General features: G+C 41.4%; 2 protein-coding genes across 2 annotated transcripts; one reads left to right on the top strand and one right to left on the bottom strand.

Moving 5' to 3' along the window:
* The first annotated feature begins 1,887 nt into the window (after nucleotides 1-1,887).
* Nucleotides 1,888-12,651, top strand: LOC108673197 (beta-sarcoglycan). The gene is made up of 6 exons (XM_018160985.2): nucleotides 1,888-2,120; nucleotides 10,381-10,551; nucleotides 11,071-11,182; nucleotides 11,339-11,428; nucleotides 11,559-11,714; nucleotides 12,130-12,651. The coding sequence occupies exons 1-6, from the start codon at nucleotides 1,915-1,917 to the stop codon at nucleotides 12,514-12,516; spliced, it is 1,122 nt and encodes a 373-aa protein (XP_018016474.1). The 5' UTR covers nucleotides 1,888-1,914; the 3' UTR covers nucleotides 12,517-12,651.
* Nucleotides 12,652-14,520: 1,869 nt separating this feature from the next.
* On the bottom strand, nucleotides 14,521-20,017 carry LOC108673196 (mannose-6-phosphate isomerase-like). Its single transcript, XM_018160984.1, has 7 exons — nucleotides 19,802-20,017; nucleotides 18,863-19,011; nucleotides 18,500-18,641; nucleotides 16,843-17,007; nucleotides 16,450-16,617; nucleotides 15,956-16,158; nucleotides 14,521-15,583 (listed from the first exon to the last, which is right to left on the bottom strand). Exons 1-7 carry the CDS (start codon nucleotides 19,968-19,970, stop codon nucleotides 15,365-15,367), a joined length of 1,215 nt encoding a protein of 404 aa, XP_018016473.1. The 5' UTR covers nucleotides 19,971-20,017; the 3' UTR covers nucleotides 14,521-15,364.
* Between the last annotated feature and the right edge of the window lie 2,461 nt (nucleotides 20,018-22,478).

Here is a 22,478-nt window from a genome sequence, read left to right as displayed (position 1 = left end):
GGGCAGCGCGCCCCCCACTTTTTTCAAACTAAATTTTTGATGAAGTTTTAATTTATACGAGATGGTTTTTTGTTTTGTTTAAAGGTGCAACTAATGAGGAATGTATGATGTGAATTAGACGCCTATAGAGTTATTCAATTTTTAATGAAACACTATTTTGTAAAAAGTGTCAAAATGGGCCCATTGCCCCACCCCTGGGGCAATGGGCCCATGGGCTTGGGGCAAGGCACCCACCCTTGGTCCCTTTACCACAATTGCATATTTTTCGTTTAAAAATGATAAAACAACACTTTACAGTTAAAAATAAGATATTTAGCAAAACGTAAATCCGTACACTTCATCCCAGTGAAACTGCCGACCGGCGGTAGAGAACACGGACCAATATCTGCCATACTTAGCGAGAAACCCGCTATGGGCCCATGACCCGCAGTGGGCTCGCTGCCCCATGTTACCCTATGCATTTTTTAACTACAGGAAAAATCGTAAGCTCTCGAATCGAACTTAATTCACGGATCATAGTCTTATGTGAATAACTAAAGATCACGCCGAGGTTACCATTTATAAAAGTTCCATTTATCTTGGAGGGTTATGTAATTTGTTTTTTCTTCTTTATTTGTTTATTTGTCGATAAACATCTGATAAAATATTTAACATGTATGAATTGTTTGAACACGTACTCAGGAAGCTTATCGGTTGTTCCTTACAATTTGAACGAATGATAACAACTTACTTCAGATATTCTCAACGCCCATGCTCTTCAATGCTCTATTGAAGTAATTACTCGTGGTTTCCCGTAATTAGGGACATTGCACGAAGCAAGTTGAATCGCTTAAGGCTCAAAATAATTTGGAATAAGCGTTTCTGATTTCAAGCGTTCACATTGTTTCAGAAGCTTTTTTTTTATTTTTCATAATACATTTCAGATACATAATGGGAGGGGTAAGATAATCAAATGACTCACACACCACTTAACACCTGCCAATTGACGTCACATTAAGTGTTAGACAATAATTGGAATCTTATCTGCTGTCACGACATTGCAGTCGAACAGAAAATTGCTAGCGCTAAAAATGATAGAGAAAACGCATCAATCGTCAAAAATTGACAATTTCTTTCAGCATTTGACGAACTAAAATATTTTAACTAACAGAATTTTAGAGCGTATTTGTCATTTCAATTGGAAGCAGTGCTCTTAAACCGTGAGTCAACGTTTCTTCCTCATGTCGTAAAATTTTGCCATTCTTCATCATTATTAAGTAGGGATGAAATTACTAGGATCTAATTAGAGTATTTTCTATGAAAACCAGTCTATTAATCAGTGATTGCTCACCTATAATCTCCCAACAATGAAAAAAATCTCACACAGCCCCTTTTGTAACACATGAAACTCCCACAAGGAGGCGATACAGCCACAGGTCTCTTTATGGCCTCACGTGTACTTATGGCAGGCTATCTTAGGTAGAGAAATCTGTGTATTTTTTGTTACCTATTATGAATGGTAAAAAAATTTGCATATTGATGAACCTTGGATTCAGTTCCTAGTCTGCTGATGATCTGTCAAATCAGGTCGTATTACGCTGCAAATGAAGTTCTTTTGTACGCTTCTGTTTACTTTAAGCTAACTAATTTTACTACAGTTTATAGAAAATTATTGTTCGTACAAATAATATTGATGAGTGCTATACTGATGAGTACTATACTGATGAGTGCTATGCTGATGAGTGCTATACTGATGAGTGCTATGCTGATGAGTTTTATACCGATGAGTGCTATACTGATGACTGATATGCTGATGAAATGAAATTTATTATGAAATGATCAGATATGTTATATTGTTTATATCCGCTAAAAGACAAATTATTGAATCTTTCCGCAAATTAGTATTAGTCATCCACTGTCAATATATAGATCGCCATGGCAACCGACGAAGTTGTCGAAGTCATAGATTCTAGCAGCACTGCTTCTATGAATGAGAATGAAGAGTGTGATGAGTCGAATGCGGAGAAGACTAACCATAATCACATGAATCGACTTGTTGACGATGGTTTAGTGGCTGATAGCAGCTTAGAGAGAGCCACTCTAACTCGTTGCAGTGCACGAAAACTTCAAGCCCAGTACAGGTTAGCAATTAGCATTTCATCATCATGCCATTCGGTTTGCTTGATAACAGAATATAAAATTACTTTTTACATATAATATATTTGCATAATGTGTTTAAACATGAATTACAGTGTTGATCAATAATGCTAAAATTTTTATTTATTTCAGAAATCTTGCAGCTCCAAATCTCCAATCCAATGTAAAATTTAAAATTAATTCAGAACTCTATGGCTTAATTGTGCTCTCAGGCTGAGTCAGCTCTTTTGTTAAAAATTGGATTGGATCATTGGGAATAATTCTTCTAGTCAATCTAGTGCAGGATTAGAATTTTTCTACTTGTGAATGAAATGTTTGCTGCTCCAAAGTGGCTAATTATCTATGAATTTGCAGAATTGCAGTCATGTACTTATTTATTGTACTTTTCCTAACAATTACATTGGAGTCAATTTGTTTAGCCAGGCTGTAAGACATGGCATAATGGTTTAATGAGTTTCATGATCATGTACTTTTGTTAACAATTATAGAAGAATTAATTTGTCTAGCCAGACTATAAAAAGTGTAAAGCATGGCATAACATAAGTCAAAGACGCTGACTTCATAGTACCAAGATGCCAAGATAAGATTGAGCTGGATGCCACTGGATGACAGTTGCCATTTGCCAATTATGCAGCTTTATGCTTCTCTATAAATTGCATATATGATCAATATGGCCGATTTGCTACATTTATCAACACGCTACGATTGGGACTACAAGTTGTAGTGCATAGTTACGGTGGTTGTAGCCTGCGAGCATACATATTTGAGTACCCAAGTAAAGGCGCTCACAGCCACCTAAACTACGTGCTGTAGTGCTTAGTTCCAATGACAGGTACAGCCGTACAGGTACTTAATTATATGCACTCCTTAGTTCCAAGGAGTGCATATAATTAAGTGCTCATGTTAAGAGAGCCTCACAGCACTGATGATAGATAGCATAGCAGCTTGTGATAAATAATTTGATTAAAAACTTGAGAATTCTGTTTTCAGATAAAAACAGACAACATTAGTCTCACTAGTTTAGCCACCTGAATTACAAGCCCTAGTGCATACCCAACCCCATCCAATTCATCCTAACCCAAACAAGTGCTACCCAAACCAATTGAATCAAACCTAAGCCAACCCAATTCAATCTCATCCAATTGATTCCAACTGAATTCAACCCAACCCAATACAAACAAACCCAACCTTATGCAATCCAAACCAAGCCGTTCCCCAGGAACGGCTTGGGGAACCCAACTAAATTTAACCCAACCCTATTCAACTTAACCCAATTCATCCCAATTAAACACAAATCAATTTAACAAAAATCAATTTAACCCAAATTAATTTAACCAAAATTAATTCAACCCAACCCTATTTAATTTAACCCAAATCAATTCAACCCAACCCAATTTAAACCAATCCAATTCAACCCTACCAAATTCAACCCAATTTAACTCCACCCATTTAATACAACCCAACCTGTTTCAACCCAGTGTATGAGATTGCATTATAATGAATGAGATTGCATTAGAAGGCATGAGATTGTATTAAAATGCATTAGAACATATTAGGTTACATTAGAATGCATTGAACTGCATTATGATGCATTAGATTACATAAGAAGTCCATATATTGAATTAAATAGCATTAGAATTCATTAGATTACATTAAAGCACAATAGATTTCATTAGCATGCATCAGATTTCATTAGAACACAATAGATTGCATTGAAATGCATCAGGTCGCATTAAAATGCATTAGGTTGCATTATAATGCATTGGCGTGCATTACAAGTCATTAGATTGCATTAGAACATATTAAATTGCATCAGAATGTATTAAATTGCATTAGAATGCATGAGATTGCATTAAATCGCTATAAATTGTAATATAACGGATTAAATTGCATTAAAACATTTTAGAGTGCACTGGATTGCATCAAAATGCATTAGAGTGTATTCAAAAGCAATAGATTGTAGAAGAACACAGTAGATTGCATTAGAACGCATTAGATTGCATTAAAACATATTATATTTCATTAAGCTCATTAGATTGCCATAGAACACAACAGATTGCATTAGATTGCAATAGAATGCACTAGAACGTATTGTTGTTGTTAGTTGCGACCGTCACGCTCGCCGGCAGGGAGGCTCTGGTGGAGGGCGGGGGGCTGGCACTGGAAGAGAGGGGAGATGGGCGAAGGCAGGGAGGGTGGCCAAGAAAGCCGCTGCCTCCACGGGGTTGTCCCACAGTGAGGAGACACTGAGATACGTGGGGAAGACGGGACAAGCGAAGAGGTGCTGAATGGACTGGAGGGGATCCCCGCACTCCGGGCAGGCGGAGCTAGGGGAGCGTCCGATCCTGGCGGAATAGGACGCCAGGTAGCTGCAGTATCCCGAGCGGAGCTGGGATAACGCTGAGCGGTAGGGGCGAGGGAGTGAGGCCTCCACTGAAGCAATCGGCGGTGGCGAGGCCGCAAGTACGGCGCTTATGGCGTCAGTCGCCGCAACGCGGGACTGAACGCGGGAGAGACCGCTTAGCTTCTCCGTATGTCCCGGCAGGCAAGAGACCATTTGCCAAGAGTGGTGTGACAAGATGACCGAACCTCGACTGTATTGAGGCTTTCATAGGGCGGTCGCCGAGAGGGGCAGAAACCATGTGAAAAGAGGCATGGGAGGGCTGGAGGGCGCTGGCGAGAAACTGGTCGCAAGCCAGGTCTACCTGCGCGGACAGAGGGAGGACGCCGGTCTCTTGGTGCAGATGGGAGATCGGGGCCATTTTGAGGCAGTCGGTGGCTAGTCTCAATGCAGTATTCTGTATAATCTGCAGGCTGACAACTGCTGTACGAGAGGCAACAGAATACCAGATGGGGTCCGCGTAGTTGAGAATAGGACGCGTGATGGTACGGTAGGTGGCAATTATGTCCTCCTTGGAGCAGCCCCAGTTGGTGCCAGCAAGGGCTTTTAAGATGCGAAGAGAACCCGTCGCTGTTGTGGCTATGGCTCTTGCATGAGGGGAGAAAGTGAAGTGTGTATCCCAGGTGACGCCTAGGATTTTGGGGGTTTTGTCCAGTGGGATGATGCCGTTGCAGATGGTGGCAGATGGGTGGTATCGGGATTGGTGCGTATCTGGGGTGAAGAGCGTGACCGAGGACTTGCCAGGAGCCACGGCCAGTTTCTTGACAGCCGACCAGTCTGAGACGCTATGAAGGAGCAAGGCGAGCTCAGCCTCCGCAGCGTCTAGCCTCGGGGACGACACGAAGATGGTAAGGTCGTCCACGTATGAGGCGATATTGGGGGTAGGCACTGGGATGTCGGAGATGAAGTGGTTAAAGAGGGCCGGCGAGATCACCGAGCCCTGGGGAACGCCTGAGTGGATGGCTCTGAAGGGCGATTGAGTCCTGACTCCTGAGGTAGAGGCAAGATGCCTGCCTGCCTCGGAGGTAGCAGCACAGCCAGCGGACCAGGTTGTGATGTAGGTCCGAGGCCGCAATCATGCTCAGGAGAGGGTGGTCGACGCTGTTGAAGGCCTTCGAGAGGTCGACTGCCGCGGCGACAGTGCGGGCTGGAGGGCACCGAGAGTTAAAGTCGTGATCTGGTGCGTGAGCGGGAGGAGGGCGGTGACAGTGAAGTGTCCCGGTTTGAAACCATGTTGCGAGGGGATGGTGGTGAGGGATCCTAAAATATAGGGGAGCACAAGACGCTCTAGGATATTGGCTGCAGGGCAGAGGAGGGAGATCGGGCGGTATGAAGAGCCCTGGTTACTGGGTTTACCCGGTTTGAGGATTGAATTTTTCCAAATGGATGGGATAGAGGCTGTGGCGACGGAGATGTTAAAAATGCGGGTGAGGAACTGGATGCCGCGTGGTCCGAAGTGCTTGAAATGAAGGACCGTGAGGCCGTCCGGGCCTCGGGCGGAGGAGTTGTTGGCGGCAGCGATGGCGAGCTTCACCATGTCGGGTGTGAACGGGGAGAAGTTCCTGTCAAGGGGATATTCAGCCCAGATTCGACGTATGAGGCGGCGGGTGGAGGAGCTTTGGGAGTGGGGGGGGCAATCGAAGTAAATAACTTGCAGAAGGCGGAAGAGATCTTGCGCTGAGAAGAAAGGGTATTCAGACCAAATTGGATTGGCTGATTGGGGGGAGGGCGGTTTCGCTTTCCAGCTAGGGAGCGAAGGAGATTCCAGTGCTTGGACTGGTTTGTGCGCCTGCAGCATGACGCAAGGTGTGTTCGCCATGTGTTTCTGGAGTGAACCTGAATAGAAATACTAATTTCCAGGTTGAGTTCTGGGAGCCGGGGGTCTGTTGGATTACGTGCCCTGATGTCATCCCGTTGCTCGATGAGCAACCGGGTGCCAGGGTTGACCGAGGGGGAGAAATCCTTCCGGAAACCGGCAGGGATATGCTGTCTGGCAGCAGTCGTCAAGATTTCCCTCAAGGTCGACTCACCGCCACACGAGGTGGGGAGGGACCATCTGGAGTGCCGTTTCGATTGCTGCCTTGTAGGCGGGCCAGTCAGCTTTTTTGAAGTTGACGTATGAGCAGGCAGCCCGGGGGGTCGGAGAGTCGACGGAGGAAGGGAGATGAATCAGGATGGGCAGGTGGTCTGAGTTAAGGGCGACTTGAGGAGTCCAGAAGGTGTCGAGGAGTAGATGATCGCTGATGATGGCGAGGTCCGGAGAGGAGGGTGGGCCGTGGGAGGGGAGGCGGGTATGGGAATCCTCGTTGAGGAAGGCAAGGGAGGAACCGGCGACGAGGTCGTCGACTACGGCTCCTTGCGCTGCGGCTCTCTAGTCATCCGTGTGGGAGAACCAGGAAGGTTAAAAAAAAAATTAGTAAAAAAAAAATTGCCAACTATCAGACAGTCGCCCGGTATGGAGACTATGTCAGAAAGTTCCGGGGAATATCCCGGGGGGCAGGAGGAGGCTGAAGGGATATAAACATTGATGATGCAAAGAGGGGAACCATTTAAGAGGAGTGGAAATAGCTATAGCCTCCATTGTGGTGTCGCCGCGTAGGAGGGGAGAGATGTCTTGCCCGGTGTACGAGACATCGTGGCGAATCAGGATGAGGAGACCGCCACCGTGACCACCGGGGTGGTCCCTGCGCTCCAGCTCGTATCCGGGGAAAGAGTGGGGGCGAGATGCAGGTGATAGCTTGGTCTCTTGGAGACAGGCAACCGCCACGTCGTTCTTAGCGAGGTAAGTACCAGTTCAACCGCACTGGATTGAATCCCGTTGCAGTTGAACTGGAGGACGCAGAGGTGGGAGGGGGCCAGCATGGGGGGGGGCGGGGGGGCGAGGGGGAGGAGGGTCTGGCTGGGAACGGGTCAGACCGTCTGCACGTAGGGCAGATCCAATCTTCGGAGTAGAGACTAATGGAGCGCAGGCCGGAGCATCGCTTGTGGGTCCAGGCGTTGCACCTGGAGCACCGGAACGAATATCCACGCCACGTGACTGGGAGGGAGCAGACCGAGCAGGGGTGTGGGCCCGGGTTGGGGTGGATACCCTGGGTCAGGAGAAGAAGAACGAGTAAGAAGAAGAGATGGGAGGAGAGAAGGACACAAGGAGCCCCAGGAAAGATAGGCGGCCAAAGATGTGGGTAGGGGGAATGGGAGGCCGAGGTTCCCCTGCCCTTAGAAGAAAAAGTGAAGGAGCCTCCGTCCGGTAGCGATCCGGGCGGGGGGGCCTCTGCCGTTTGGCCTGGCCCACGTGTATGCCGGGTATCCGGCCGACGCTCAGGCCAGGGTACCCCCACGACGTAGACGCGGCAGAGATCGGGGGCACTAGAACGTATTAGAACTATCATGTGCTTTCAGCAGATTGTGGTTGGATTAGAGAACAGTTTATTCAGTAATAGCAGCGGATGTACGCTCATAACAATCGGGTAACAGATACAAGCAACAAAACAAGCTGAAGATGCGCATAATGACTGTGGTGTTGCTCATTCAACCCATAGTTTACAATCGGTCTTGGTAATCTTGGTACTCTTGGTAATCTTGGCACTTGTTTGGGACATAGCAGTCCCAGGCCACGATGGATCGCCGCTTCTGATTATCGTTCATCCGCCCTCATTTGGGCCACCTGATGCACGATGCTGTTGCTTGCTTCTTGCCGCTGGTAGTGTTGCAGGGGAGGTCGATCTGGGATTGTGCCCAGGAAAACGTCCAGTTGTCTCTTGAAGGTCTCCAGGGTGTACTCCCCCTCTCTTAGATCCTTTGGTAGGACGTTGAACAGCCTTGGCCCTGCCAGGGAAAGTGATCCTTTCCGCAGGGATTGAAATCTGACTGCGGATCTGTTACGTAATGGGGAGATCTTGCACAGTCTCCCCGTTCTCTCGTTGTGATATGTCTCAATCCTGAAGGTCTCGCCCTCGAAGTTTGGCACCATTCCAGTCATCATTTTCCATGTGTAAAGAATGACATACCTCTCCCGTCTCCTCTGCAGTGAGTACAGACCCAGGCGCCTCAACCTCTCCCAGTAGTTCAACTCTTCCATCCCTCTGATCCTGGAAGTGAAGGTTTGCTGGACGATCATGGACGATCGATCTATAGTTTATGATCGGTCATAAACGCCAATTTAAGGTCGAGGTGGCTGATGAAAAGCTTGAAAAGACGCCAATATCTCGAGCTAAAAGGCCTTACTTTACAGCATGTTTGTCTAGCTAGAATCTTTATTTTTGTGGCTCCAAAAATAGCATGAAATATGTAGATTAGATGCATTAGAACGCAATTAGCATTATAGTATTAGATCTAGTATTGAAATTGCATTAGTTCTAATGCAATCTAGTGCATTTTAATGCGAGATATCGCGTTTTTGTGCGGAATATTGCATTTTAATGCGATCTGATGCGTTTAAATGCAACATGGTAGTTTGCTCTAATGCAATGTAGAGTGTTTTAATGTGATGTAGTGCATTTTAATGTGATCCAGTGCGTTTTAATGCAATTTAGTATGTTTTAATGTGATCTAGTGCATTTTAATGCAATGTAGTGCGTTTCAATGTGATCCAGTAGGGTTTAATGCGATATAGTGCATTTTAATGCAATCTAGTGTGTTTTGATGCAATCTAGTGCATTTTAATGCAAACTTCTGCATTTTAATGCGATCTAGTGTATTATACTATGTTGTGTTGGAGTGGGTTTGGTTAAATTTGGTTGTGTTGATTACTATTGATTGAATTGTGTAGGGTTTACTTGGGATGAAGTGGGCTGGGGGAATTGGGTTAGGTTATATGGTATTGGGTTATATTGATTTGGTTTGATGATCAATTCAGTTTTGTTATAGAGTTTGATGCTTTGACGCCATCATATCTTCTCACAATGCCACAACATATCAATAGTCATAGTGAAGCATGTATATCAATTAATAACCATGTATTTTTTGATGTGATGACTGCTGGAACCAGTAGCTGCAGCTATGTGATGATGCAATCATGTCTTCTCACAAAGCCATCATGTGTCAATAGTTGCAGCATTTGTATTAATTAATTTAACCATATAAAGTTTGATTGCTGCTGCTGCCAGCAGCTGTGTGATGGATGACTGATGATTTGTGTCTCACACAGCATATTAGTAATCAATGAGTGGCATTTAATTATAGCTGCAGCAGCACTGCAAATAATGCCACCACTCACACTTTGCAGAGGTCTGCAAAAAATTATTGAATTGAGATTGTCCTGCACAAACAGCATGGACCATTACTTTCACAAAGTTCATTTTGTATGAGAAAATTCCACTAAACCCTATTCCTTTGTGAGACAGGCCCAATCATGTAATTTTATTAACAAATAAATAGAGGTAATTCCTCTCGCAGGGAGCTCATGGCAAAAATGGCAGTAAAGCTCTAGTCACTTGCTTAAAAAGGAAATCGTTTAGTGCATGCCAGTGTCGGTTTTGTAAGGTTCTCTCATCATTGTCATGTGGTTACCCATTCCATTGGACTGGACAGCTTTGATATGATATTTGCTATCAATAAATTGTTCCTCATGTTTTAAATAAGTTTATTGCCTTCTTAGTTGCAATAAAATTCTTGCTTGTACATGGTATTCTTGTGGGAGTTGGTTTCTTGGAGAGTTGGGCATTGGTTTGTTTATGAGCTTGCAATTTTTTTGCACTGTTCTGTATACATGACTAGTTGAAGTAGATAGTTCATCTGCTACATGACACATAATAAATGCACATATATTCTAGAATAATGTTCCTCTATTTCTTAATCTGTAAATTGTACTCTATATTTTTTAAGACAGGATTATTTTGTTCCAGATCTGTTGTTGCTTCCGAAAAAGTTCAAAATGATGGAAGCTTCATATTTTGGCTGCTGGTGTTGGTGCTACTTGTTCTGGCTCTGGGCAACCTGGCTCTCACATTCTTTGCAATGGGCGTGCTCAGGCTTGGAATCGGCATGGAGAGCATTGAGTTTATCACTTCCGATGAGTAAGTGGCAAGTAACTTAATAATAAGATGGCATGTTTTTTTGTATTTTCTTTTCTCAATTTCAGAAAGTCTGTTTTTCAGACTTTATGCACTTTCAGAAAGTGCAGATTTAAAACGCTGCTGGCATAAAATTCATTGTATCATTACTTTTTAGTAAAGCAAGACTTCATCCATTAATCTATAACATTACTTAACAAATTTGACACCTTTCCTTCCCATGACTACCTTGGGCATATATCAATTGTGCTCATGACTTAATTTCCTATAATGGCGGGATTTGCAAAAAAAAATTGGTTGAGCAGCGATGTAGCTTGAATCCAGGTTGACACAAAACCTGTCTGATAGTTTTAGTCTTGCAAACATTTTTTGGACTTTCAAAATCATGTGTGCCTTTGCTTTGTTTTTATGGAGATATAATTATATTTACCTCGTTAATTTGTAAGAGAAAATTTAAGTGTAAGTTACTGTGTCACATATATTCATCCAATTCTATGGCTAAAAAATGTTGTCTCCCGATAGGCGAATGCTGAAGTTTTTTGGCATGGCTGATCTAGGCATCATACAGCAACAGAATGGAGCTGTGTCTTCTTATGCAGGAGAACCGCTGTCTATTGTTGCTGACAACAGCCAGGTAAAACCCCTGTCAGTATTTGAAATTAAATTAATTTTATTTAATTCAACTCCTAATTTTTATATATAAAAATCTCCCAAAACTTTTCATGACTGAATGGGCAACAGCCATTCTCTATGATGACTATTCATGAAAAAAATTAAATTACTTGGGCAGATTTCTGTGGGTTTGAATACAGTGCGGCCATCTCCAGCCATCCACGTCACCCAACAGGCTTTGCGTATCCACAACGTTGAAAGATTCATGGTCAGATATGCATATGAATATTGAAAGTAAAGTTTGAATCATGAACAGAGATTTATTCTTTAATAAAATGTCCAAGTGGTATATTTTTACCTAATTTACGTTTTCTACTGAAAATATGTTATGGTTGTAGGTGGTGGAGCCGCAGTCTGGGGAGGTTGTGTTCAGTACAGCTCACCCGAGCTTTGGAGTGCCCAGAGGGGTGAAGAACCTCCAGGTGCAGCGAACCCAGACATCTCGTTTTGTAAGCCCAACCTTCTCAAGCTTGAGGGTCAGAGCAGACTCAACGGTGGGTTAATTTCTATACATTTTACACATTTCTAATTTTGTTCCAACCCTGTTAAATGAAATTGAATTTTCTATATCCCAGTGAAAAAAAACACAGCCCGGTTAAATGAGTAGGTGTTGCAAATTGTTACCGGAAAGCTGACTTGCTAAGTCTATTATCAGAGTATACACATTGCTAGTTTTTTAAGGGAGAGAAAAAATTGTTGAAAATATATTCAATGTTATTCGCAATGGAAGACAAATATGAAGGAAATTTTGAAAACTATAAAGCAAAAAATGCTTAAGATGTGGAAAACATTTTATCTAGTCATAAAAATATAAAATAACATAAACAGCAATTCAGCCATGAAACTTAACCTTGAAGTGCATTAAATGCTCATGTGCAGCCATGTATTAACAACCTCCTGAATGATCAGATCCGCCTGAAGGGCAGCGAAGGTGTGTCCATGGAAGGCCGAACTATTGAATGGAGCGCTGACGAAGACATTTTCCTGCGCTCCCTGAATGGCTCACTTGTGTTGGATGGCGGGTCCGGCGGTATTTTCGTTGAGGTTAACAACTTGCCATTGGCTGGTCCCGTGGACCACACCAAGGACAGAGGTCAATACAAGCTATGCGTGTGCAGCAAAACCTCGCCAGCACATGTTTCTTCTGGTCCAGTAAACCTTGCTGCTAATGAAACTAGGACCACGCTCGCCGAAGGTCAACTTTTCCGCGTGCCTGTACCTCTGGACAATATGAGGCGCAGCGCCCGACATCGCATAACCTGCGCTTCCTTCCTGAACCCCTGCATGCAGATGTAAACTTTAATATGGCAGGTCTACCGAGCCTGCTCATCTCATTAATTTAATTATTGTGTCTGAAGTAATGCTTTAGGCGTGCGCTTAAAGAAAAAAATAGATCAGTACTCACTGCAGTGAGTGGACGGACGGACGGATGACGAGCGCCTTTTTTTCCATTTATATAAATGAGAAAATGCGCTGAAAACATACTTAATCTTCGTTGTTTCAATCATGATGATTGCAGCAAGTGTGCTTAATGAGGCAAGTTATACCGAAGTGATGAGCAACTGCGCACATTTATTGAACAGTGTTTCGATTGATGCAATTGGAAGGACAGCAGCGAGTGGCATGCCCGCCGGTGTTCAAGTAACCGTGTTCACTCTCTCACCTGGGATGTCTCTTCAGTGTGATTATAATGTATCATTTCATGCGATCATTGATTGATCTCGATTCGCTAAGTGGATTACTTACCTGCGCAATTCTAAGTATATGAATTTGTTAGAATGCCATTGTATGCTAGATGTTTTAAAGTGGCTGTGTTTGCAATTTGCGCGTTTTGTTTAATATTAACTAACGTTAATGCATTGTTATGGTATTGCGCCCTTTTCCTCCTAGTCACACTGTATTCTCAAGCTCTGGTCAGTAGTCTAGTAACAGAATGTACCGTTGTTATTTGGGTAGTTTTAACTTCTTTGTAGTCGTTAGATGTCTCGTAGATAAAAGCATTGAAACAGCTACTAACAAAGTTTCTTATTATGGTCTCGTCTTTTCTCTTGGAGACGCATATCACCAAGTATTAGCTAGGCTATGAAAGTTCATTTTTAATTGATTCAAATGGCCTTAATTCGATTTGTCTCAATATCATAAATATCTCACAAATGAATACTACAAAAATTAAACAGAGTAAAACTGTGCCGTAACATCCTGCCACCATCTTTGCGTCAAGCCAATGATCATTATTATATAAGTTTACAGTAGAAGCGTGTGCTTATTACTAATATTTAATATCATAGAGTAGAATTAGCAAAATTTGGGGTGCATGCCGGAGTCCAGCTTTCCCAGCTTCACACTTCAGGTCTAATTCCTATGTGCGTTGATTAGCACGCTTAAGGGCACAATAGCCTACGAAGTGAAGTGCTTAAAGCCATAGCGTGTCTCAACAGCCAGTGCTTAAAATGGTCGTAGCATCCGGCCTAACTTACTCCAGTCTAGGCTCTTGCCTAATCTGCTAGCGTTGCAACAATTCTCTTTCTCTAAACAAACCAGGCAGAGCTGACCCTTGACTGCAAAAGGTTGAGAATCGGATCAGCCTGAATAGGCTAGGCTGGATTCAGAACTGCTTGTTTATGAGCAAGCATGCATAACCATTGGCTGTAAACTTGCGGTGCTATTTGCTTTAAGCAGAACTTTCCTGGTCTGGCTTACGGTGTTCCAGCGTAGTCTGTGGCTTCTATCGCTGAGGCTAAATATAGTTATTGCATGTAGTGTGTGTTGACTCCCGTTAGGCAATTTGCTGCTTCATTATCATAAATTTATGGCCTGCTGCTGCGCCTCTCGTTGTTATTTTCATAGTTGTTAATTGTGTGTTCATCTTTCATGGTAACAGTAAGCGCTTAGAAACGCCAATTTCTGGCAGCTTAACTCATGAAAGCATCAGCACATTTTTGCCTGTATCAATTGTAATGTTTATGCTTGAACTTTACCCATGAATGTAGAATATATAGAACTGAATATTATTATCATAACAAATTTTAATCTCGAGTAACTGAAAGTAGTTTCGTCATTTCGATTTTCTCAAGTTAGTTTCTTCATCGCGTTTAATTCGTAACTTATGTAATTAACTAATTTTTGCCCCTACTTTTCATCCTCAGCATGCTTCTCGTGCATGTAAATTACTATTCATGAATGAAATGTACACGAGAGTATGTAAAGTCAGTAATTACAGTGTCAAATTAACACTTTTCTCTACTGCTTGATCCAAACACAAACTAATATTGAATTAAGGTTAAAATTCAGAATCTGTTATATTACAAATATTTCTTTTAATCCTTTCGCTGTCGATTTAAAATTAGGTAGTAGTCTTTTCGAGATTATATCCTATATAAAGCTACGTTATTTATTGTTCATTTAAAAGATTTATGAACTAGTATGCTCCAGTAACAGAAGTCACTTCATATTTCTGGTGCGGAAACTATTAGAAACACATCGCATGCCTGCAGTTTGAACAACGGACGGCTGACAGGAGCACAGCAGTAACAACAGAAAACAAGATCCAGTGTAAACTTATGAAAGCGTTCAAACAATTCATGATACTTGGGTAACAACTAAAGAAACATGATACTTCTTTAACAAATACTTGGGTAACAACTGAAGAAAGCTTTAACAGCATCGTTTTAACCTGCTTTGATCCCTTTGAAATTCATAATCTCGGTAAATCAAATTGGAATTATTACTAACTTAAATATTGTAATTTAACAGTGAAAAATCATTAAATCAAACTGATATATTGTAAGTGTAAAACTAGTAAAGAAATCGTGGATAAACAATCAACATCTTCCTAATTCATGACCTTATTTAAAGAAATAATAAATCTTTGGTTCAATGAACGATCGATACACTAAAGTCTAACAATTTCAATAGCAGAAGAATCGAATGGATTGCTTAGTAACTTCATTTGCACAGATACAAGTCCTGATAAAAAAAATACTTTTTAGGAACATATACCACTTGTTGATTAGTCCTCATCATTGTAGAAGCTTTTCTGCAAGTTCTTGCACGATGATGAAACTGATTCTTGTCATACTGAAGTTTAAATATGCACATAGTGTAGTGATTCTAGATCACGCACAGCACTAGATGATCCATTCGTTCACGGCTCGCAGAGCGCCCTGAAGGCCACCAGATCTTGTGACGGCTCGACGGTGATGGAGTAGTTGGCAGGGAGGAACAGCACTGATCCGCGCACCACAGAAGCTGGAGGGGCAGGCATGGCAGGAGAGCTCGCCGTGACGGAGGCAGCGCCCTGCACCACCAGCAGCAGACTGCACGAGTCTACCGACCGCACGCTGTAGCACTTCCCGCTGGCTACCTGAAAACCAGCAACTACATTCATAATACATGGAATCAAACGGCTAACGCAAAAATTTTGTTCATTTTAATTAATTCCATGTTCATTACGTTATGTCATTTGACTTTTCAAGCAGAAGCCTGCCAGGCTCACGCTTCATCCCGGCGTTGTGGTAGCTTTCGTACAAATCTATTATACCAGAGCTCATTAAACATGCAGGAGCTTCTTCACAGTAATTGAATGTATTCTGAACAATAGTGCGTCAAATGATGCTATATTGATCCTAGTTTCCCAAACATAATACTTATTTAATATATCAAATGTATATTTTATCACAAAATCCTTCAGTGTGATGACCATAAACAGTGAACTTGATGTACATAAATTACTTGCCTTGATGGCTTCAACAGCAAAGTCTGGCACAGGAGGGTTGAAAAGCTCGCACGAAGCATCAAGCTTGGTGGGCTTGAAAATCCTGGAGTGAGCATCAGACATTTGGTACTCGAGCATAGCAATCAAAGTGTCCACGTCCTGGTACTTGGGAGTGAGACCAGCTCGCACCACGTTGTCTGAACACGCCATGCACTCCACGCAGTCTGCGCGCAACACAAACAAAACTAAGTCACCAAATACTTTATAAATCTGCGAGAGAATAAATTGACACGGCTGTGATTCACTATGTCAGAGTGTGAAAATTCACAGTCAAAAACAGAACTAAGGACTTGACGAAATGATACTATAAATAATACTTCGTCCCAAATAATTTCAATAGTATACATATTTCTCTTCAACAGAAATATGTTTCTTTCGGTGCAACTTCAACTCTTGCTACTTCTAGTAATTCTCATCGGAAATATTATTTGTGTAAATCATAAATCACGACATACCGCCATGCAAGTAGGCATGGATGACATTGGGACCAAGGAACATGGCTTGCCCGGGCTGTAGTTCAATAAGGTTCAGAAGGTAGAGTGCAAAGCAGCCACCGTCCCCTGGATACTGGCTCAGTGTTTTTAGGAACGTGGAGGCATGTAGACGATCGGCATCTTCAGTGCCTGCGGTAATTTCCGATTGAAATACCACACAAAATTTATGAACTAGATCAGGCAATTTTAGATTAACTTGGATACAGTTTCTGATTATAATATCTCGACTAAAGCTCAGGATTAATTTGCTAAAGGTTAAAATTTACAGAAATATTTTATATATGCTTCTATGACAAAATGCATTATAAAAATTGCATTATTAAAAAATGCATCATCACAGCATTTTTAAGTCACCCATGGCTAGCAGTCTCTTTTCCAGCCCTACAAGAGCTTCCTCCACCACGTCTTTTGAGGCTCGCATGAGGCCAGAGAAGCAGGCCTGCAGGGTAGAGGCTGATGGTGCAGTAGAGAACTCCTCAGCAGCTGCCCGGCCAACTACACTCACCAGCTCAGGAATATCTGAAATTTAATGCACCAAGCTATTATAAAGATAATATTTTGTGGTCTGGTTAGGCAGCAGTGCTTCTTTACTGCAATTATTTTTGAAAACCATAGAGTAATTCTTATTAACAATCTTTGTCTTGTTTTTCTCGATTTGTGAAATTATATTTTTTTGAAGGATTTGAAAATTCAAATATGAGGTTTACAAGGAACATCTCATTCAAATATAGAGTCTTGAATAAATATAATTCACTATTATATTAAGCAAAGGTTCTGCAAGTATTATAAAACATTTACTTAGCTTTATAATTGTTAACTAGTTGAAATGTCTTAATCTTATTAATATTTAGCCTCTAAAGTCTAAAGAAAATTTTCTGTTTTTCCTCATAAATTTTGAAAAATGGGCTTAGCACTGAAATTTGTACCAAACTTTGAGACTTCTACTATTGTAAATGCTCAAAAATTTTCAGGCTAGACTTGCAAGTTGTTTTCAACTAGGAAGCTAAATTAGGCCAAATTGACAAAACCCTTATGTTGAATCTATAGGCACATTAAATTAACAGCAAAGTTGAAATTATTGTTAGACTTAAAGTTTAAGTAGGTCCAACATAAAATACCTAGTTCCAATAAAAATTTGGTTAAGTTAACTTCTCTAGCAATGATGACAAAAAAAAAAAAACCAAAACAGCACCCAAGAATTTATACAAAATTGCAAAACTCTTTAAATGGATTATGACATGAAGGAGATATCTTGTGGTCACCTTTTTGATTTCATGTCATTGGTATAGGTCCTGAATGACTGTAGAACAAGTGATGGCACCTCGTGATCTAAATAAAAATTTGTTATGGGCGCGTTCCTTCATTCTTTTGCAACTCAAATTGGCATGAGTTGTTTTTAGAGACTTTGACTACCTTTATTTGTCAATGTTTGGGGTGTTTGAAGACTTGCACCATACATGTGTACTTATACACTAGGTATAGTATATAGCAGCTATAGAGTGCATATCCATAATGAGTTTGAACTGATCAGTTTGAAAATTGAAATTTATGTCCAAGTTGGTAGGTATATCAAAATTTTGTTTGAAAAGAATATTTTGAAATATTGAATTATTTCAAAACAAGAGTCAAATGAGAGTTCTACCTCCTACATAAAATTAGAATTTGAATGGACCTTTCTTTAATTAGCACATCTAGCTTTGTTATTTACAAGATATGGAATAACAATTTTTAAAGTTACAAGGGTTATCAAGCCCAGGAAATGCTGGGCTAAATGGCCAATATCATAATAAAATTCCCTTGAAAACATCACGTTTGAATTTTGAAATCCACTCAAAAGTCTTAATTTGACAAATTAAGAAGAACAACAATAAAATTATTAGTAAGACTTGCGACTTCAACAAATCCTACATAAAAATAATCATCTTATAATATTTTCTCTAGCACTATTTCATGCTAAGAAATTAAATAGCTCAAATCAACCATGTAAAAAAACTCTAAAAAAATAACCTACCTTGGAAAAACTGAACTATTTCTTGTTGAGGCCTGAAGCCACAGAGAGCAAGAAAAGGAGTCAAGGCAATGGTCATCTCAGGCTTGTGGTTCGGGTCTTTGTACACATCTGGACGGCTAGCATGAAGCTCCTCAGCATGACTCTGCTCATTAACATCAACATTTAACAATAAAGAAAGCAATCGTATTAAGTTCAACATAAGCATATAATAAAAGCCAAATATACCTACTTCGGAAGCTAAATTGGCCTTTAAATCTATGTGATAAAAAAAATCTTCTGTTCAACTTCATTTAAACCCCTCATGTTAAAATTGTATAAAAAGGAAGGTTGTAGCCAATGCATATGAATACTGAATGGGCTAACCTTATTTGGATGTGCTTGTATTGAGAGAGCTTGGTTCACACTGAGCACCTTGAAAAGGAACGGTAAATTGGGACCAAACTTTGAAGTCACAATTTTGCCCAAACACTCTGGATTCTCTTGGATGTATGAAGAAAGCAGTCGCTTGGTGCCTGAAATCATTTAAATTATTATAATTTATTTTTTTAGGAAAAAGCATTGAATGATAACTTAACAAATCTCAAGAAGTCTGCATTAAAGCAATCAGTTGGACATAATTTAACTAAAAAATTAATAGTACCATGAAGTTAAAATTTGTAGGATTTTTTCTAACTAATTTATCATCAATTTATCTTCTTGCTCTAATAACATGGTTCAATAATGGATTTATACATATAATATGCTCTTTCTGGCTTATCCCTATATTAAAAAAATAATGATGCATTAAAAAAATACGTACAGCCATTGATTTTATGCACAAATATACAATGACATTTTACCTATTATTTTTAATACAAGCACATAAGTAAGTTCATGAGCATATAATTCTATTTAACTTTCTCCTATGCTTGAATACAATATAGTTAATAAATAAAATATTTCTAATCTATTTTGGTAATATGACAAAACAAATTAGCACATTGCTATTGAGTAAAGGCTGGTGGCACATTTGTCGCCACAAGTATTGACCCAAGGAAAAAATTAATAAACTCTACAAAGTAGCTTCCCAGTATCTATAGGAGGTAGGCACATCTTTGCAATAAAAATGTTACCACCTGCCAAATCCCACTTCTGGACAGGTGGTACCATGGTAAGAATAATGTGCAGAAGATACAATTTTATGAATTTAAAAAATACATAGATTAACCAAAGAAATTATCTAAAACTATCAAACTGTTATCAATGCCTGAAAATCAGTCTAATTACTCTAATGAGTATGCAATTGGAAGTGATGATACTGACCTTTTATTAAGGAAGGTCCATTAGGATGTGTACCCATCCAAAGTTCAGCATATGGTGTGGAGTCATCAATAGCAACATCAACCTGTGAGGCTTGAGCAAGCTGAGCCACACTGGAAAGTTTTCCCTTAACACCCCAGGAATATTGTTGCAAAGCACAAATCAACTCCATTTTTGTATTATAATTATTTAACAATGAATATTATGTCTATCACTAATCTCTGTTGAAAAAATTCCAGAAATTGGCAGCAAGCTAAAAGATGTTGACAAATTATTATCATGTTATATTATTCTTCAAAAAAAGGAACAATGTAAAGCAAAAGCAATAAAAGCATGTCAACTTCAAAGAATCAGAATTTCAAGAAAATAATTGAAACACATGAATATGACAAAGATCTACAAAGTTAATGTCATTATCTTAATAATCTTATGGCTTACCTAACTTGCCATAGCACATTAGCTGATTAGCACTTAGGTCACCACTCATCAGTCTTGAATAGAATTTATAGAAACAGTCTAATATCTATTTTATAAATAAAAATAAATCCCATCTCTATAGCATGATAACAACAGCTGCTAAGTCATCATGTGGTTATCAAACCTTGCAAATTGTTGTTCTGAGTCTGACCACGACCAGTGACCACTGCCAGACAGACTACCTAGTAAGTGCCAGTGAGGCAGGCAGTGACCTGTGGACGTAGTCCAGTAGGCTACCTACTAAACGATGTTTATTTTTAGTGATGAATGGCAACTTTTTTTGTGTAATGTTGTTGTTGTTGCCCCAGCCGAGCGCGTCAGCTGGGCTGGTCCAGATGGGGCCGGAGCCAACCAGCCACTTGAACGGTCCTTCGCCATAGGTCTATGATGTTAAGGGTTGTAGGATTGCTGATGCAGTTAAAAAGATGAGGCACGTCATCCGGCAGAAGACAGCAATGTGGACAAATGTTGATGTTGTTGTCACAAGCGGTTTTTGCAGCTGTTTAGTATAATGGAGTGGCCGGTCCAAAGTTGGGCTAGTATTTGCCTTGTTTTGCGTGACAAAGTGGCTTCAGACGGGTCGATTTTTGGCGTGGGTGGTGGCCAGCCATTGAGAAGTACCGGGACGTGGTAAGTCTCAACGGCCGTTCAGGCGGCGCTTGTATGTAGTGTGTTGCAGGCAGTTTTGATGGATTGGCTGTTGATGGCGGCTGGCATGACGGGTTGAATGGTGTCGTGGTAGCGAGTGTGTAGCATTTCTTTTCTTGTATGAGGTGGTTGGTTTAGGGTAGTGATGCGGTGGCAAGGGTTGTTGATGTCATGGCTCTTTAGAAGGAATTATGTGGCCAGTAGATCGGAGTGCTGTTGAACGGTTAGCATTCGGCATTCTGAGTGGAGGTGTGGTTCTGAGGTGATGTTGTGGCATCCTGTAATTGTGCGTAGAGCGGCGTTTTGTACTGTTTGGAGGCGATTGAGATTTGACTTGGATGTGACAGGTATCCAGGCCGGGCAGGCATAATCGATTATTGGGCGGCCAATTGCTTTGTAGGTTTGGAGGAGCGTTTCTTTATCTTGTCCGTATGTGGTTCCGGGAGAGCTTTGAGGATATTGTTACGTTTCAAAGCTTTGAAGGCGATGTTTTTATGGTGGGCAGTGAAGGTGAACATTGTGTCGAAGGTGAGGCCGAGGATTTTTGGGTTGTGGTTGAGCGGCAGTACCAGGTTGTTGATTTCCACTTGTGGGTGGTGATTGTATTGAGCGGTGTGAGGAGTGATGAGCGTGACTGTTGACTTGGTGGCTGAAATTTCGAGATTGCATTGGGTGAAGAAGGAGGTCAGCTCTGGCAGATAGTTATTGAGTTGTTTGGTAAGTCGTACAGTGTCAGGCCCAGTTGCGCAGATGGTGAAGTCGTCTGCGTAGGAAATGATTTTGATGTTTGGCAGAGGTAGTGGGGCTTTGGAAATGTAGTGGTTGAAGAGCGACGGGGACAGCACGGATCCCTGTGGTACCCCAGTGTGAATGATTCGTTGTTTCGATGTTTCATTGCAGAATTCAGTGTAGGCTGAGCGCCTATGTAGATAGTTAGTGATCCAGCATGCGATTGAATGGGGCAGGGTGGAATCGATACGGTCGTTGACGAGTGTTTGATGGTTGACGGTATTGAAGGCTTTGCTGAGGTCCAAAGCGGTAACGATAGTGCGGTGAGCAGGTTTCTTTTGGTTGAGTCCATTGGAGATGTAGTTTGTCAGGAGAACGAGAGCCAAGGTGGTAGAGTGCCCGGGTCTGAAACCTTGTTGGTGCCTGGCGAGTGGAAGGTGTTTGTTGATGATAAATAGGAGGCATTTTTTTAGAACTTTGACGGCTGGACAGAGGAGAGAGATCAGTCGGTACGAGGAGGCTTGGTCTTCTGGTTTACCGGGTTTGAGTAGGGGGATCACTTTAGTGGTTTTGTAGATTTCAGGTATTCGGCAGGCTCTGAGCGACTCGTTGAATAGTTTGGTCAGGTAGGTGATTCCATGAGTTCTGAGGTGTTTTAGGTGAAGGATTGTAAGCTCGTCGGGTCCAATGGCTCTGGAAGGACAAGAGTGTTTTATGGCATTGTGGACGAGTTCTGTGGTCAACATGAGGCAGTCTGTCAAGTTGAGGCGCTTTGCTGAACGTTTCGTTATTCGGTCAAGTTTCTTGGTGGTGTGTCGTGCGGAGG

Source organism: Hyalella azteca, unplaced genomic scaffold, assembly GCF_000764305.2.
Source record: "Hyalella azteca isolate HAZT.00-mixed unplaced genomic scaffold, Hazt_2.0.2 contig6145, whole genome shotgun sequence".
In the NCBI taxonomy this organism is placed as follows: Eukaryota; Metazoa; Arthropoda; class Malacostraca; order Amphipoda; family Hyalellidae; genus Hyalella; species Hyalella azteca.
This window is presented reverse-complemented; position numbering and strand designations above follow the sequence as displayed.